Source organism: Callorhinus ursinus, unplaced genomic scaffold (genome assembly GCF_003265705.2).
Source record: "Callorhinus ursinus isolate GAN/ISIS: 27379988/994484 unplaced genomic scaffold, GSC_fseal_2.0 scaffold76, whole genome shotgun sequence".
NCBI lineage: Eukaryota > Metazoa > Chordata > Mammalia > Carnivora > Otariidae > Callorhinus > Callorhinus ursinus.
In genome coordinates, this window is record NW_027397138.1 from 616,335 (window position 1) to 631,638 (window position 15,304).

Genomic DNA, 15,304 nt, shown 5'->3' on the forward strand with positions numbered 1-15,304 from the left:
TTATAAGTGAAAGTACGAAGGAAAGAAGGGAGGGAGGGATGGAGGGAGGGAAGGAGGGAAGGAGGGAGGGAGATAGATGACCATGGAAGGAAGGTGACCACTTTGGATAACTCCCTGGTCAGTCTTAACTTTCCAGCTGTTCTAATCCTTTGGGTGGGTGATCCCTAAGTCTCGATATCCATTGAATTACAAGTGGAAGATATTTAAAATAGTAAGCCAGGAATAGTGAAGAATGGAGCCCAGACACTTTAAAAAACTGCTCACAGGTGACTCTGATGCATAGTCAAGATTGACATTGCTACGGAGTACCCCATTTCCAGAATATGCCTATAGTTAAAATCAAAAGGAGGTTATCACGAGATTCTCCAAGCCTAGTAAATCTGCTTTCTTTCATTCTGATCCATGTTTGTGGACCCATACCATTCTCTAAGTCTAGCCATTGCAGAGAAGAATGGGACTGTATTATTCATTTTAAAGGATATTATACTTTTGTGTTTCTTATTTGGTTGTATCTAATTCTGTCTAGTTTTAACTCAAGATCAACTTCAGAAAAGATACTTTGCACTGTCTGCATATTTAAAAAAAATAACTGAAATTATTTCAAATACCAGTTAAGTTGACATAGTTGACATATTGATCTGATGAGAATTTTTCATTCATACTGATACAGAGAAGTAGCTTAAAGTTTTATACTGTGCTTGCTGTAAGCTATGTGACATATATAAAAATAGTAAAATAAATGCTATAGAAGCTATAGAATAAGAGAGAGCCAATTTCATTGCTTTCGTATTCTATTTTGGCTAAGTAGGGATTGTTTAACGTGTATGACTTCATTTGGCATATTATTTTTTATTTAAATAGGTGATGATGGAATATTTGAAGATTCTTAAAAACCGATCTCTTTAAAACCTAATCCTTCTTTTCTCTCACTCATACTGTTGATTTGTACGGAACCCAGAGATACCCTTCATTTGACTCTTTCATTGTGCAGATTAATAGGAGCCTGGATTTATGAGATTCTTCTAGTTACAAAGGCAAAATATTATAGATCTGCCACTTACGAGAATTCTTTTTAGGAAGGGACTGATGTTTTCTTCTTCATGTGTTATTGAGACAGTCATCAGTAATAAAACCGTATTAGTTAATTTTGAAGAAGGAAGCGCTTAATTTTTTAAAATTTTTTAAAAATTTCACTTAAAAATCTGTTCGGCAGCTCATTCTTGCGGGGGCTCTCCGGATTGCTGACAAAGTAGAGTCCGGGAAGACGTCTGTGATAGTGCATTGCAGTGACGGCTGGGACCGCACAGCTCAGCTGACTTCCCTTGCCATGCTCATGTTGGATGGGTACTATCGGAGCATCCGAGGGTTTGAAGTCCTTGTGGAAAAAGAATGGCTAAGCTTTGGTCATCGATTTCAGCTTGTGAGTAAAGAACCCTGACTCCATGTATCACATGCATCCTGCATAAGGCATGTGAAAACAGTGCCTTTTATTCATTACTCATCGAAAACCACCCCTTTACTAAAGGGGTGAACTTCTAGAGAGAACTTTCTCGTTATTTGTGGAAAGCAGTAGGATAGCCTCTCATGCTGTCGGGTCATGTGTCTCTACTGTGATGAGTGCTGGGGGAGGGCGACGACCTCAGATACCATTCCTTCGTTTGTGCACGTGTCTCTGCCTAGGAGACGAACCATGAGAGATGATGGACTCTGAAAAACTGAGGGTTCTAGAGGGTAGGGGGGTGGGGGGATGGGTTAGCCTGGTGATGGGTATTGAGGAGGGCACGTTTTGCATGGTGCACTGGGTGTTATGAACAAACAATGAATCATGGAACACTGCATCAAAAACTAATGATGTAATATATGGTGATTAACATAACAATAAAAAAAATAAAAAAAAAATGCAGATTAGCAGGAATGGTCGTGGAATTATAGGCCTCTTCTGATCTCGATGCATAAGAAGCCAAGGATGGCTTAATTATTATTCTTAATTTGAGAATACTTCAGAGTACCAGTGCTCTCACAGGAACAGGGTCTTAAAAAAAATCAGGCTGGGACCAAAAGAAATATCAGAGGAAAAAAAAATTTAACTCAGAGCGGGGAATAAAACAGCTTTTCGATTATCCTTCTTAAAGTACTAACACTGTAATGCGCGTACGTAGGGAGAGTGTTGCAGCTGGTTCTATGGAAAGGACAAATTTTTGTGCCCTCTCTTTGCCTCAGTGCCTTTTGATGTTGTCGTTCGTGTCAGATCTGAGTTGGCAGGACTTCAGTGTCCAGGCCTTATTGTTGGATGTCTTCTGCGGTGTCCCCATGAAATGATTGTTTAGTTTCTGCGTTTACACCTCCAGAAAGCAGCAGTCAGGCTCTTCCTCAGGCTGTCCAGTCTCACTTCAGAAAGTCTACCTACTAGAAAGTTCTTCCTCATAGTGGACCAAAAATTCCTTCCCATTTCGCTTTTGAAGACAAGAACAAATATGACTACTTAACCAAATAAGATAGCCCTTCAAGTATTTGGCAGTAGTTGTCTACCCATGTCATGCATAAACTTTAGTTCTTCTGGCTAAGCATTCATTTTCTTCAGTGTTTTTGCATCTCAATCCCCTCTTCACCTCAGTTGTCCTCTGGACTTAGGTCATGTCTTTCATCAAATGTGGTACCCAGAACTAATCACAGTTCCTGAAATAGAGGAATGGGGTTATTATGTCCCTTTCAAAGGATACTGAGCTTTCAATTTTGCTTTTTTGCTACATCATACTTTGGATTCATGCACCTTTTAATTAAATAAACATTCACGTGGTTTTTAGTTGTGTTTCTGCTAAACACTAAATTGGCAATCAGAAAACTTGAGAACAGTAACCGCGTAGGCCTTGGTTTTCATGTATTGCTCATCTCTGTTAGTTGTAATCATAGAATTTAGAGTGAGGAGTAGGAATATTTTCCCCAAAAGGAGGAACAGGGTGAGCAAAAGTCTAGATGGGACTGAGCTTGGCAAGAGTAGAGTTGAGGGAAGGGTGGGGTTAGAGAATCATGGAGGGGGAGAGTTAGATTGTCAGAGGCGTTGAAGCCACTGAGAGTGTGCGTGGTTCTTGGCAGCAGTTTCCTAGATTAGCTGAAAGACTTTCTGAAAGATGTTTATCCAGATGCTGTCTCGAATGTTAACCTTTACTATTCTGTAGTTACCAGGGCATACCAGCAGTGTTTATAAATACAGATGACCCTTGCACAATGCACAATGTGGGGGTTAGGAGCGCAGTCAAAAATCCACATACAACTGTTGACTCCTCCCTAGAACTTAATGGTTGACGGAAATCTTACCAATAAGATCGTCGATTAACACGTGTTTTGTATGTTGTATGTGTGATATACTGTATTCTTACAATAAAGTAAGCTGACATAAGGACATGTTGCTAAGAAAATCATAGGAGAAAATACATCTACAGTTCTGTAAAAAATCCACGTTTAAGTGAACTCGCGTAGTGCAGTGTTGCTCGAGAGTCAACAGTTAACTTGAAAGAAACAGACATTTAAAGGTAGTCTGCTCTTTTGAACTTGAACTGTTAAAATAAAATTGGGCATCTGGAATATCTTTTCAGATGGCTCACATTTTTCAATTCTCTCTAAAATAAACTTACCATGAAAAAAACATTACAAAAACCCTCTTACTTCAAAGAATGAAGTGTTAGTCATCCAGAGTTGCACGTGTTCATATCAATGTGACCAAAAGAGTAAACATTTAAGACTGTTGGAAGTTGCTGTGGATTCCTAGATTGCTAACTCTGGTTCCCTGCTCCACCTCCCCCCCGCCCCCCCGTTTATCTGAAAGCGGAATTTGACAATTAAAGGACAACTGGTCAAGAGCGTACATTCACCTGGTTAACGTAGGGTAATGAGTCATGATGTCAGGATCTCTTTCCATTCTTAACAATTCTTGATGACCGCAAAGAACTTTGTTTATATGGTTTGTATCTACCAATGTTTACCATATTAGAAATTAAATTTTAAAAAATGTTTAAATATTAATTAAATAATAAACCTGTCTTAGTCTGTTTGGGTTGCTCTAACATAATACCACACACTGGGTGGCTTGTAAAATTTCAACAGAAATTTATTTCTTGGGGCGCCTGGGTGGCTCAGTCGTTAAGCATCTGCCTTCGGCTCAGGTCACGGTCCCAGGGTCCTGGGATCGAGCCCTGCATCGGGCTCCCTGCTCAGCGGGAAGCCTGCTTCTCCCTCTCCCACTCCCCCTGCTTGTGTTCCCTCTCTCGCTGTCTCTGTCAAATAAGTAAATAAAATCTTTAAAAAAAATTTATTTCTCACAGGTTTGAAGGCTGGAAATCCAAGGTCACGGTGTCAGCATTGTCAGGTTCCGTGGAAGACCCTAGATTGTGGGTTGTAGATTGTCAACCTCTCTGTGTCTTCACATGGTGACGAGAACGAGGGAGCCCCGTGGGGTCTTTTGATAAGATCACTAACCCCTTTATTGGGCTTCTGCCCTCATGACTAGCAGCTCCCAGACGATGACTCCTGCCATTACATCTGGCATTAGGATTTCAACATGAATTTTTTTTTTTTTGCCGGGTGGGGGGACACAAACATTCAGGACATAGTACTACTATATATTAACCTAAATAACATTTTAAAGAAAACTTAACTGTGTTTTCCAAAACAACAACAAAACTTTAATGTGAAGAGTGGCATTGTTTTACATTTTTTTGCAAATTCCTTTCATGTCTGGCTTATTAGAAGACAGCCAAATTTCACAACTACTTCCTCATTCGGTTTATTGCAATGTGTGCTGTTGCTTGAAGTAAATGAGGAAAATCTGACCACACACAGATATGCAGGTTGAAAATCAGGGAGTGTCTTAATAGCTTTTCCAGGGAGTTGTGGATAGTCTTCATACTGTGCCAAAATTTAACAAATGCTAATTTCTTCGAGGTTACTTGTAATGTGGAATCCAAAACTAGATCAATTGAGTTTTTCGTTGTTTGTTCCATTAAATTCCATTGGTCTGTCTTGCGTTTTGAATAGAACTTTTACCCATGTATGATTCTGTAACATCAGGGATTGGTTATTTTGGAAAATACTGTCTTACTGACTTATACAGTTCTTCCAGTGTTAATGCATTTCCTTATATACTATCATCTCATTTGTGAGTATCACCAGTGATTTTATCAGAAAAGTCTATTATCAAGCTTATTGTGGCAGGTAGTTTTCCAAAGATCTAATGTGCACTCAAAGCTTGAATTTTATCATAGTTTTCCTTGAGATGACACATTCACTTTGTACATTAAAAAAAAAAGTGTTCAGGACTTTCAAGTCTTAATAACCATAGTTCATATATCAGTTGTTCTTTCAAGTCAAAATGATGTTCCATGAAAAGGTGGTGTTTTGTACCATCAACTTACGTTTGCAGCAGAGGAATATTATGTGTATTTCCCATTTTGTTACACAGGCTGTCCTTAAGGGGAGAGATTTAACAGGATTAATATTTACTTCTTCATCAAAGAAACTGGCTCCCCCCGCCCTTCATTTAACTGCGAGTGTGTGGCAAGGCAGGATATGACATGACTCGACCAGCTTGATTCCAGTGCCTTGCTTGGTTTCTCCTAAGGAACCCAGACACTTTCGCACCGTCACTGTAAATATCAGTGCATTGAAAAAGGCAAATAATGTCTTAGTATTATTCTGAAAATGGTTTTGATGTCATAGACCCTCCCCTCCCCCCCCCCGGCCCCTGGAAATCTATGAACCAGGCTTTTAGAATCACTGTTTTGGTGTGGGGAGGGTCTGTTTCAGTCGTCTGGGGCAAAGGTCCTTAGAAGAGAAAAAACTGAGAAAGGAGGTGAGTACATGCTTGGAAGGCAGATGTCAAGCATTCCTTAAAGGTTTTCAAGAGTTTGTGCTGATGTGATTCTTCTTGATAAAGACCGCTGAGCTAGGATAGCGACAGGTCCCCTGCACGCACTGGCCAAGCTGTTAAAGGAGACGCGTGCTTCCGGAGGCTGGTGGACAAGTAACTCTTAATATATATATATATTTCTAATTAATTATTTATTTAAAGATTTTATTTATTTATTTATTTGAGAGAGAGACAGAGTGAGCATGAGCAGGGGGAGGGGCAGAGGGAGAAGCAGACACCCTGCCGAGCCGGGAACCTGATGCAGGACTTGATCCTGGGACTCCGGAATCATCACCTGAGCTGAAGGCAGACGCTCAACCAACTGAGCCACCCAGGTGTCCCAAGTAACTGTCAATATTTAGGGAATATTAAATCTCTGGGACAAAGATATCTGGGTTCTGGGGTCTGACTGCTCCTGTCTTCCATTTTTAACCTTTTAAGATCTGGGTTCCACTTAATAAACAAAGTTGTGATTTCCTATTACAAGCATCTCATGTCAGAAAAAAATCTGGCAGTTTGTACATCAAAATGGTAATAGAGACTTTTGCTTGCTAAGCCTGTGAGTAATTTCTGTTTTCCTTGCTGTGCTTTTACTTTTTAAAATTTATTTTTTAAAGATTTTATTTATTTTTGAGAGAGGGAACAAGCCGGGGAGAGAGAGGGGTAGAGGGAGAAGCAGGCCCGCCACTGAGCAGGGAGCCCGATGCGGGGCTCGATTCCAGGACCCTGGGATCATGACCTGAGCCGAAGGCAGACCCTTAAGTGACTGAGCCACCCAGGCTCCCCCTTGCTGTGCTCTCTTAAAAAGACTTTTGAACTTAAAAAATATTGGAAGATATTACTTTTATTGGAAAATAAAGTTATTTCCATGAAAAAGAAAAATTCCACAAAACTCATATTTGACTCTTTCTGCTTCAGAGACTTGGCCATGGAGATAAGAACCACGCAGACGCAGACAGATCGCCTGTTTTTCTTCAGTTTATTGACTGTGTCTGGCAAATGACAAGACAGGTAACTTCTCTGGGATAGTCATTCTTGCATCTTTCTTTTAAGCCATCCAGAATTGGGAGGTTTGGTCAGTGATTATCTATCCTACATTTCATGTAAAATGGAAATTCTTGGAGGATTTCTCGGTAATAGAACTATTACTTGTTGTTACATTATGAACTAAGTTAAAGGATATTATTTGGAGATCGTATTAAACACTTCAAATTTCAACCAGTAGCATTAATAATAACCCAAGAGGTTTCCTCCTTCGTTTTGGACAAGTAGTTCAATAATGGCAGTATATTTACCCGGACGCTCATCTATACATTGCTAAGAAAGGTAGAGGTAAAGAAATGAAGAAATAGGCTAGGTCACTCAAACAAAATAAAATCTTATTTTAAGTAATTTTAATGGAAAAATATGTTTACGTGGGAATTATGGGTAGGTAGGTATGTAATAGATTCAGTTCTTTCTGTTCTTAGGTATAGAGAGATTGTTTTTTAGACCTATTAACTTTCTAACAAACTGATTTGAAATATTAATGGTAATGGATTTTGTCTTTTGTAAAGGTATCAGAGGAGATTGAAAAACACCTGGTTTATTATGGGATCACTTCGCTAGTGAGGCAAAACGTTGGTGTCTTAAAAATATTTAACTCAAGAAAAATAATCTCAGACCTTGGCTACAGCCCACTGCTGTGTCAGCTAATTATTTACCCAAGGCTTTATTAGACCTCAGACAACTGGGAGTCTGGTTTGTTTTTCATGAGACTGCCACACGAATATAAAACAGGGCAGTTGCTGGCTCTGCTTTGCTTTAGGATTATACTTTAGCTTCAAGAAGATCCTATTATTTCATTAAAAGAAGCTGGTGATCTTCGGGTGAAATACACCAATTATATAAGCATCTCCCCTGTAAGCACATACCAGTTTGGGTGGATTATTTTGAAGGCTGCTGGGTTAAATGAAGTGTTGTAGTAGATACGACTATGGTGTGATGAGGCTGGTCTTTTCATGTATATCCTGCAAATGCGTCTGACAGTTCAAGTTTTGTTGTATACAAGGCCCTTGGTGTGTTGGGAGGAGGGGAGACACTAACTGCATAGTTACTGGTGGTTACTGCTTCTTGGCCTGGGTTTGAATCTTTCCTTTGGGATTGCTCTTGAGTCAGTATAGCAGCTGTCCACATCCTTGCCAGTCCTTTTTTGGGTGTTTGACCAAAAACAGGAAGGCCCACTATTGACCATTAACATGTTTGATTTTAAAATAATATTTGACTCTTGGCAAAAAGTAAATAGCCCTATAAAAAGGCTCTAAAAGCTGTTTGAAACCATGGCACCATTGATGACTGAGTGTGCTGCTTCCCCAGGGCAAGTACCCTGAAGGGGCAACATGTGTGAATATATTAGCTCTGGTTTGTTAGTGATATAATAAAACCACATTTGCCAGTTGTTTGCGTAGAAGAGTACGCTCTAAGTATCTTCCTCGGTAATTGTGTCCACGTATCGCAGGCTACAGATCTAAAAGCAGCTTCACTCGAATTTTGAGCTTAAGTTACTGCATAGAAAATCAGTTTACTCTTACGTTTCTCTGACAGAACTGAAGATACCTCATATAGTGATGAGTCTTTATTTTAGATATCTAGTTCTGTTTTTCTGTATGATATTCTGGAGCATAGAACATGTTAGACATGCTTATCGGCAATCACCAGTTTTATAAATAATTGAACTTTGGTGCAGAGACTTAAGTAAGCACATTTGTCAGAATGACGCCAGTTAGATTCTACCTGTCCCCCACCCTCGCCGCAGCCCCGCACTCCTGGGTCAGGAACGGCTGGAGAAGGGCCCTGCAGATTGCCAACCCGTGAGGAGGAGGAACTGTTCCTCCTGTGCTCCCAGCAGTTCCCGCTCTGCTACCCCCATTATGTGACGGGGGCCTGCCGCTGTTGCAGCTCGCGTCTTCTCATAACTGAGCACGAGCTTTTTCCAAAAAGATGAGAAACTGATGACAGGCTTAGCTCCTTTGGACGGCTGTTTAATGAGTCAGCGCATTCACAGTTGGCTAATAAGGCTGTCCAGAGCGTGTAACAGTACAGGGGATGGGATTTATTTTGTAAATGAACGAATGGGATTTGACCAAGTTCCTTACAGGTAATTGGCTTTTTGTTGGTATGTGCTCCGGTCACCTGGTTCAGCTTCGCAGCCACAGAAATTACCATTCAAGGCAGGCTAGTTAGCCTTCATTGTTCGAGGAATTTGCCATATTATCCTGCTTCTAAATTTAGGAAATGTCTTGGCAAAGGTGGTTTCACCCCTATCCCTTGTGCATGCGGTTCAGGCTGTTTTCTTGCTCTACTAGGTAGGGATCATTCTAAGAAAAACTTGGAACCAATGTTTATTCCCCAAATCTGCAGTCCAAATATTCACAGATTTTCTTTTTCACAGTCCTAGAATTGGTACAATTTTCAAGGAGACTCTTTGAAAATTTTGAAGTATTAGATGGATAAGGATGGATTATACGAACTCTTCCCCTTCCTGGGATCTGTCATCCATCCTTGATCAGTCCCCTCCCCCCCCCCCCCCAATTGGTTGTTTATATAATATTAAGATATCTAGTCAAGCTCTCGTCCTAGGTTAAAGAGAAAGTGCATTTTCTTTTTGTTAGAAAGAGATTGCCAAAGTGCCGGATTACAGGATACTCAGGTTTAACTAGGCTGGCTTTTAAGTGATCTGCACATCTGCCTTGGATCTTTATTTTTGTGCATTGCTGACATTTTCTGGAGACAGTGATATTTTTTGTATAATTCCTAAAACCAAAACTATGTTGCTGAAAATCTCAAGAAAATCTTATTACGTTGTTTATGGTCATTTTTGGCAAAGAAAGGCTAAGAGTTGCCAGAGTTGCCAAAGTCAAAATTCATCCCTCTCCATGTTTAGGATTAACAGATCCAGGAGATACAGAAACACACCAAGGTCACACCATTCAAACTCTTGCTGCACAAGAAAAGGATTTCTCTTGGGGAGAAATCTCAGAAAAGTGGTAGTGATTTTTGAACAGAGAACGAAGCAGATAAGGCCATAATGGCTTAGAAATACATAGTTTTGAATATTGTTTAACCTAATTTTAAGAAGTATTACAAAGAATCTACCCATATATGGGGATGAATATGCTTGAAAAAATTGTCTTAATAATTTTATGTTTGTGGTATTTAATTTTCAGTTTCCTACAGCATTTGAGTTCAATGAATATTTTCTCATTACCATTTTGGACCATCTATATAGCTGTTTATTTGGAACATTCCTCTGTAACAGTGAACATCAGAGAGGAAAAGAGGTAAAATACGAGCCATGACCCTCCCCCCTCTACTCCCAGTATGTGTGATGTTCCCTACGAGGGTGCATTCTCTGACAGATTTCAACTTAATAGTCCTTTTGGATGATTTCTTTGGTCATGTTTTATTCTCATGTACTGTAATATGATGACTTCTTTCCATGTATCTGAGCCTGATTTGTTTTTAAGTACCTCTGGTGCAAGGCTGAAGGTACCAAGTGCGTTTCCAGGTGAATAGTAGTGTCTGCTAAAGAGAACTGAAGTCTGTGTAATCTTAGGAGCCCAGTCCTTGCAGGATGGAAATCCTTCAAAGCAGGTGCAGAAAAATCTAATTAGCAAAAAATATACCTACGAATGAAGAGATCCCCACATACATTGTGCATACATATGAGCCATTTTAGTTTTTTTTTAATTATAAAATAATACTGTAAAACATCCAAACACTGAAGAGCTACTATGTAGAAAGTTACCATTTCCCTGCTTCACCAGAGAGATCACTGGTAAGTGGTTGGTATTACTTAGAAGAAACCCTGTTGTAAGGATGACGTTTCAAGTTTTACTTGTGACCTCAAAATACATTATCTATCCTATGTATGGAATTCCAAATCCTCTTGATTTGGTGTCTCCCTCTGCATCAATTTTCAATCTAAAAATGTGGTTACAAACTAGTTTATTCATGCTGGGAGTGCTTGCTCTGGAGCCAGGCTGCCTGGTTTGAAATCTTAGATCTGTCCCTCCTTGTATAACCTTTGGCAAGTTCATTTCTGCTTTGGTAAATTGGGAAGAATAGTACTTACTATTGTGTGGCTAAATAAAATAAACTACAAAACACTACAGTAATTACCATGTAGCAGACCGGAAGTTCCTTGAAGGCAGGTATTAAAATTTTTTAAGATTTTATTTATTTATTTGACAAAGAGAGAGAGAACAAGAGGGAGAACAGCAGAGGAAGAGGCAGGCTCCCCGCCGAGCAGGGAGGCCGACCACATGGGACTCGATCCCAGGACCCTGGGATCATGACCTGAGCCAAAGGCAGCCGCTTAACCGACTGAGCCACCCAGGCGCCCCAGGAAATTTTGAATACACCATATCTTCAGTGGCCAGCCTGCAGTCAGTATTCCCATGCAGAGGAGGCGCTTAAGAACTTACCAAATGTTAGATAAGTAAAAATACCTAAGTTCCAAAGATACTTTTTTCTCATCTTTTGAGAGGCTTGAATAGGATTTAACTCTATCTTGATTTTAAGAATCTTTTTTGCTGAGCTGTAATTGGCAGTCTTTAAAATTAAAAGTGTATAATTTAGTAGTTTTCACTTTGTCTAGAGTTGTACAACTGTTGCCACTGTTAACTTCAGAACATTGAGAAGTAGCCGTGTCCCTGTTTGTGCAGTTTCTCCCTAGTCTCCTCTCCTGGTCCCTTGGCCATCACTACCCTCTGGATTTGCCCCTTCTGGATACATCCTATAAATGGAATCATTCAAGATGAGGCCTTTGTGTCTGGCTTCTTTCACTTAGCATGTTTCCAAGGCTCAGTTTGTAGTATGCATCAGTACTTTATTCCTTTTCATGGTGAAATATTATTCCATTATATAAATATACAATTTTATCCATTTTACCAGTTGATGGACTTTTGGGTTGTTTCTTCCTTTTGCTCTTATGAGTGATGCTGATTTGAACATCTGTGTACAGGTTTTTGTGTGCATGTGTTTCTGTTCTCTTGGTATATAGACCTGAATGGAATTGCTGGTGTGGGAACTTAACTTTTTAATGAACTGCAGTGTTTTCTAGTATTCTCTGGTCTGAATGAAAGTGGGGCTATCACTGAAGTGTCCATGTCCTCTCCCTCTAAAGAGATTTTAATAATCAAAAATACCTATGTTACCTTCTTTACAGAATCTTCCTAAAAGGACTGTGTCACTGTGGTCTTACATAAATAGCCAGCTGGAAGACTTCACTAATCCTCTCTATGGAAGCTACTCCAATCACGTCCTTTATCCAGTAGCTAGCATGCGCCACCTAGAGCTCTGGGTGGGATATTACGTCAGGTGGAATCCCCGGATGAAACCACAGGTATGCATGCTCTCAGTAGATAGTGGGAGTTTTCATCAGTTAGGTTCGTCACCTTTAAAGCAACTAGAAAAATTAGATATATTTAAAACTTTCTTTTTTCCTCTTAATAGTTATAATTGTATAGTAGAAAAAGCACTACATGGGGGTCAGCAATATTCTTGATTCTTGCCCTGCTTTTGCTTGTATGGTCTTGGATGAATCACTGTCTTTTTGTCCCTCCTCAGGAAAATGAGTGTGGTGCATTGGATAACTTCTGCAAGTCATTTTAATAGGTTTGAGGAAATAGCTTTAGGAAAATTAAAAGCCTGACACATTCTCGTCCATTTTGAAACATATTATGGAATATATACTACTTAGAACTGCTTAAAAGACTAAAAATCTGCAGCCAAGTGATAGGAAATCTTTGAGTTTTGGCTTTTAGATTGTCTTGTTACTTAGTTGTTTGTTGTATTTAAGTACCAGCTGCAGGAAATACTTGGGGGCACTGGGAAAGCCACTGAAAGAGCAGTGTTGTCAGGAGAGTCCAGTTAATTTTCACCGATGTGCTGGAAAGGTTGGCCTGGTCCCCAGAGCAGAGAAAATGCACGTTGCAGCACTTAGGGAAAGGACCACGTACCAGGATGATTTGACTCTGGGTTTGTTTAGGATTGCCTCGTTGAATGACATTATGGTGTTTTGCTCTTGTAGGAGCCCATTCACAACAGATATAAAGAACTTCTTGCTAAACGAGCAGAGCTTCAGAAAAAAGTAGAGGAACTCCAGAGAGAGATTTCCAACCGATCAACCTCATCCTCCGAGAGAGCCAGTTCTCCTGCACAGTGTGTCACTCCTGTCCAAACTGTTGTATGAAGGGACTGTTCAAGGGGGACCGGCATTGCCATGAACTCTGGATTACAGCGGCAGCCTTAGGAGTATAGTCTTCTGAAGTTAGAACCCACCCACGGGAGAAGTGCAGTTGCTGTATTTATTTTAAATCCCTCCAGGTTGGGTTTAGAACTGTGGCAGTACAGGTGGTGTGCGTGAAATAACCCCGTATGTAATTACACGATTATGACACTAATCTTCTAAGTCACCCAAAGAATATTAAGATGCTTCAATACCAGATCCACAGTGGGAACAAGCTTCTGATTTTAAAATCAAAATACAGACCACTTCAGAAACATACCTCTTGCTGGAAGAGAACTCACTGCACAAAGGGAAGGAGCATCCCATTTATCTCAGCACACCAACACTGCAGTTCCGTGGCATTATATAGATATCAAGCCTCGATGGCATGAAAGCTCAGAAATCATTAGACACTCCCTTCCCCCATCGTGGGTTTTTCTCTTCTGTAGTAAAGTACTTTACTTTGATCACCTTTCTGTACCCACACTCTTTGTATCTGATATGGCAAAGTCTTGAGGCTATTATGGCATAGTAGTAGTTGGAAATTATTGCTGTTGTCACTGGCATATGTATTGAAGATGTAGTAGATAGCTGTTCCAAACAGATGCCTTAGAGATGGGCTTGGGGGTGGGGGGCGGGACTGAGGAGGAAGAAGTGGTAGCCGTCCAGGATTTCAAAGAATTCTACACCCTTCAGATTAGTTTCCGTTTGCCCAGTTACTAGAAACATAATGAAGCGTATTTTACAAATTCATTATTACCTTACTTTATTGCATTTATGCAATAATAATGTTTTGTGCGTGTGTCTAAACACCAGTTAATTGGTTAAATTTTGAGGCAATATTTTAAAAGTTCACTGGGATTGACTTTTTTCCTGAAGGCTGTATAAATAGCTTATGGGTGAGAAATACGATGCTCAAATTTTACATGAAGTATTTTACTACTTTGCAAATTCTGTAATTCCATTGAAAGATTAAGTCTACCAAAGAACTTACTGCATGTACAAATGTATTACAGTCTCAATGCCAGTAAAGGAAATACTGCTTCAATGTTCACCTGCCAGTAACAGTTCAGCACTGGTATAAACATTTGACTCCCTGATATCTTAAGAGCCATATGTTATGTACTGTAACAAAGGAGCTTCTTGTCCCTTGGATCTTTAATTAAAAGAAAATTTCAACTGACTTTTAAAACGTCGTCCTTATCCTAAGTTGTTTGCCTGAAATGCCTTTTGCAGAAATGTTATTTGGAAAGTTTTTGAAGAAAGGGGTGGCTTAGCACCTGCTCCAAATTGAAATGTTCAATTTCAACCCATTTTGCTTCTAATACCCAAATCAAACAGTACTCAAAAATGCAGTATTCTTTCACTTGTTAATTCACCATAGTCTGGACCTCAGCCCTGTTCTTGGGTCTTGTGGTGAGGAACTATAATTTCTCTTAGTACCTCCAATATTAGCAAAATTAGTACCAAGATGATTTGGTCTTTGTATGATACTCATTTTAAGTAAAGTCGTAATAGTATTTAAGTGGCCAGCCTATCAACTGAAGCTCAGCTTTCTATTCCACATATTTTACATATCCATTCTTTCCTGTCCATTCCATTCTACCATTTTCCTTATTTAAGCCTTGATCATCTTGGTCTGATACCACATAAAAGAATATGGGTAACTGAAGAGATCAAGAATTTCAGACTTCCAGCCTCAATACCCTCACATCCACTTTAAATTCCATTCAAAGGCCAGAGCAATCTAAATGCAAATCTATCACTTACCATTTTAAGACTTTCCAGGGGTTTCCTTTTCACCTTCCACAGGAATCTCCAAAGTGGAGTGCATTTAAGATAAACCCCTGGTGGTAAAGTCAGGATCATGATGGCATGAGACATTCCTCTTTCCTCCCCTTGGATTTAACAACCAATTGTACATCCATAAGTGCCTTTGCACATCACACCGGGACATCCATCTGTGCACTTGAAGTCAAAGGAAGCTATGGAGCCAAGGGAGTTACGTGGCGGTGACCTCTCTAGCGGAGGTGGTAGAAAGAGAAGGGGGTACCTGAAAGTGCTCAGCTGCATCGGCTGCAGCTGGAGGGTTCTATTGCTTTTCAGGAACACCTAGATTTCTGAGGAGAGAC

The 15,304-nt window shown here is 39.9% G+C and overlaps 1 protein-coding gene across 7 annotated transcripts in view; it reads left to right on the forward strand.

Annotated features, from left to right (window-relative positions):
* The window catches only part of MTMR2 (myotubularin related protein 2), a 114,557-nt gene extending 100,202 nt beyond the window's left edge, over nt 1-14,355 (forward strand). For all 7 annotated transcript variants that reach the window (XM_025893422.2, XM_073887132.1, XM_025893423.2 and 4 more), the window contains 5 exons: nt 1,214-1,420; nt 6,821-6,913; nt 10,108-10,221; nt 12,111-12,287; nt 12,975-14,355. In XM_025893422.2, the coding sequence (XP_025749207.1) occupies nt 1,214-1,420; nt 6,821-6,913; nt 10,108-10,221; nt 12,111-12,287; nt 12,975-13,136 (753 nt within the window). In that variant the 3' untranslated portion in view covers nt 13,137-14,355. The remainder of the gene's footprint in view (nt 1-1,213; nt 1,421-6,820; nt 6,914-10,107; nt 10,222-12,110; nt 12,288-12,974) is intronic.
* Nucleotides 14,356-15,304: the final 949 nt, after the last annotated feature.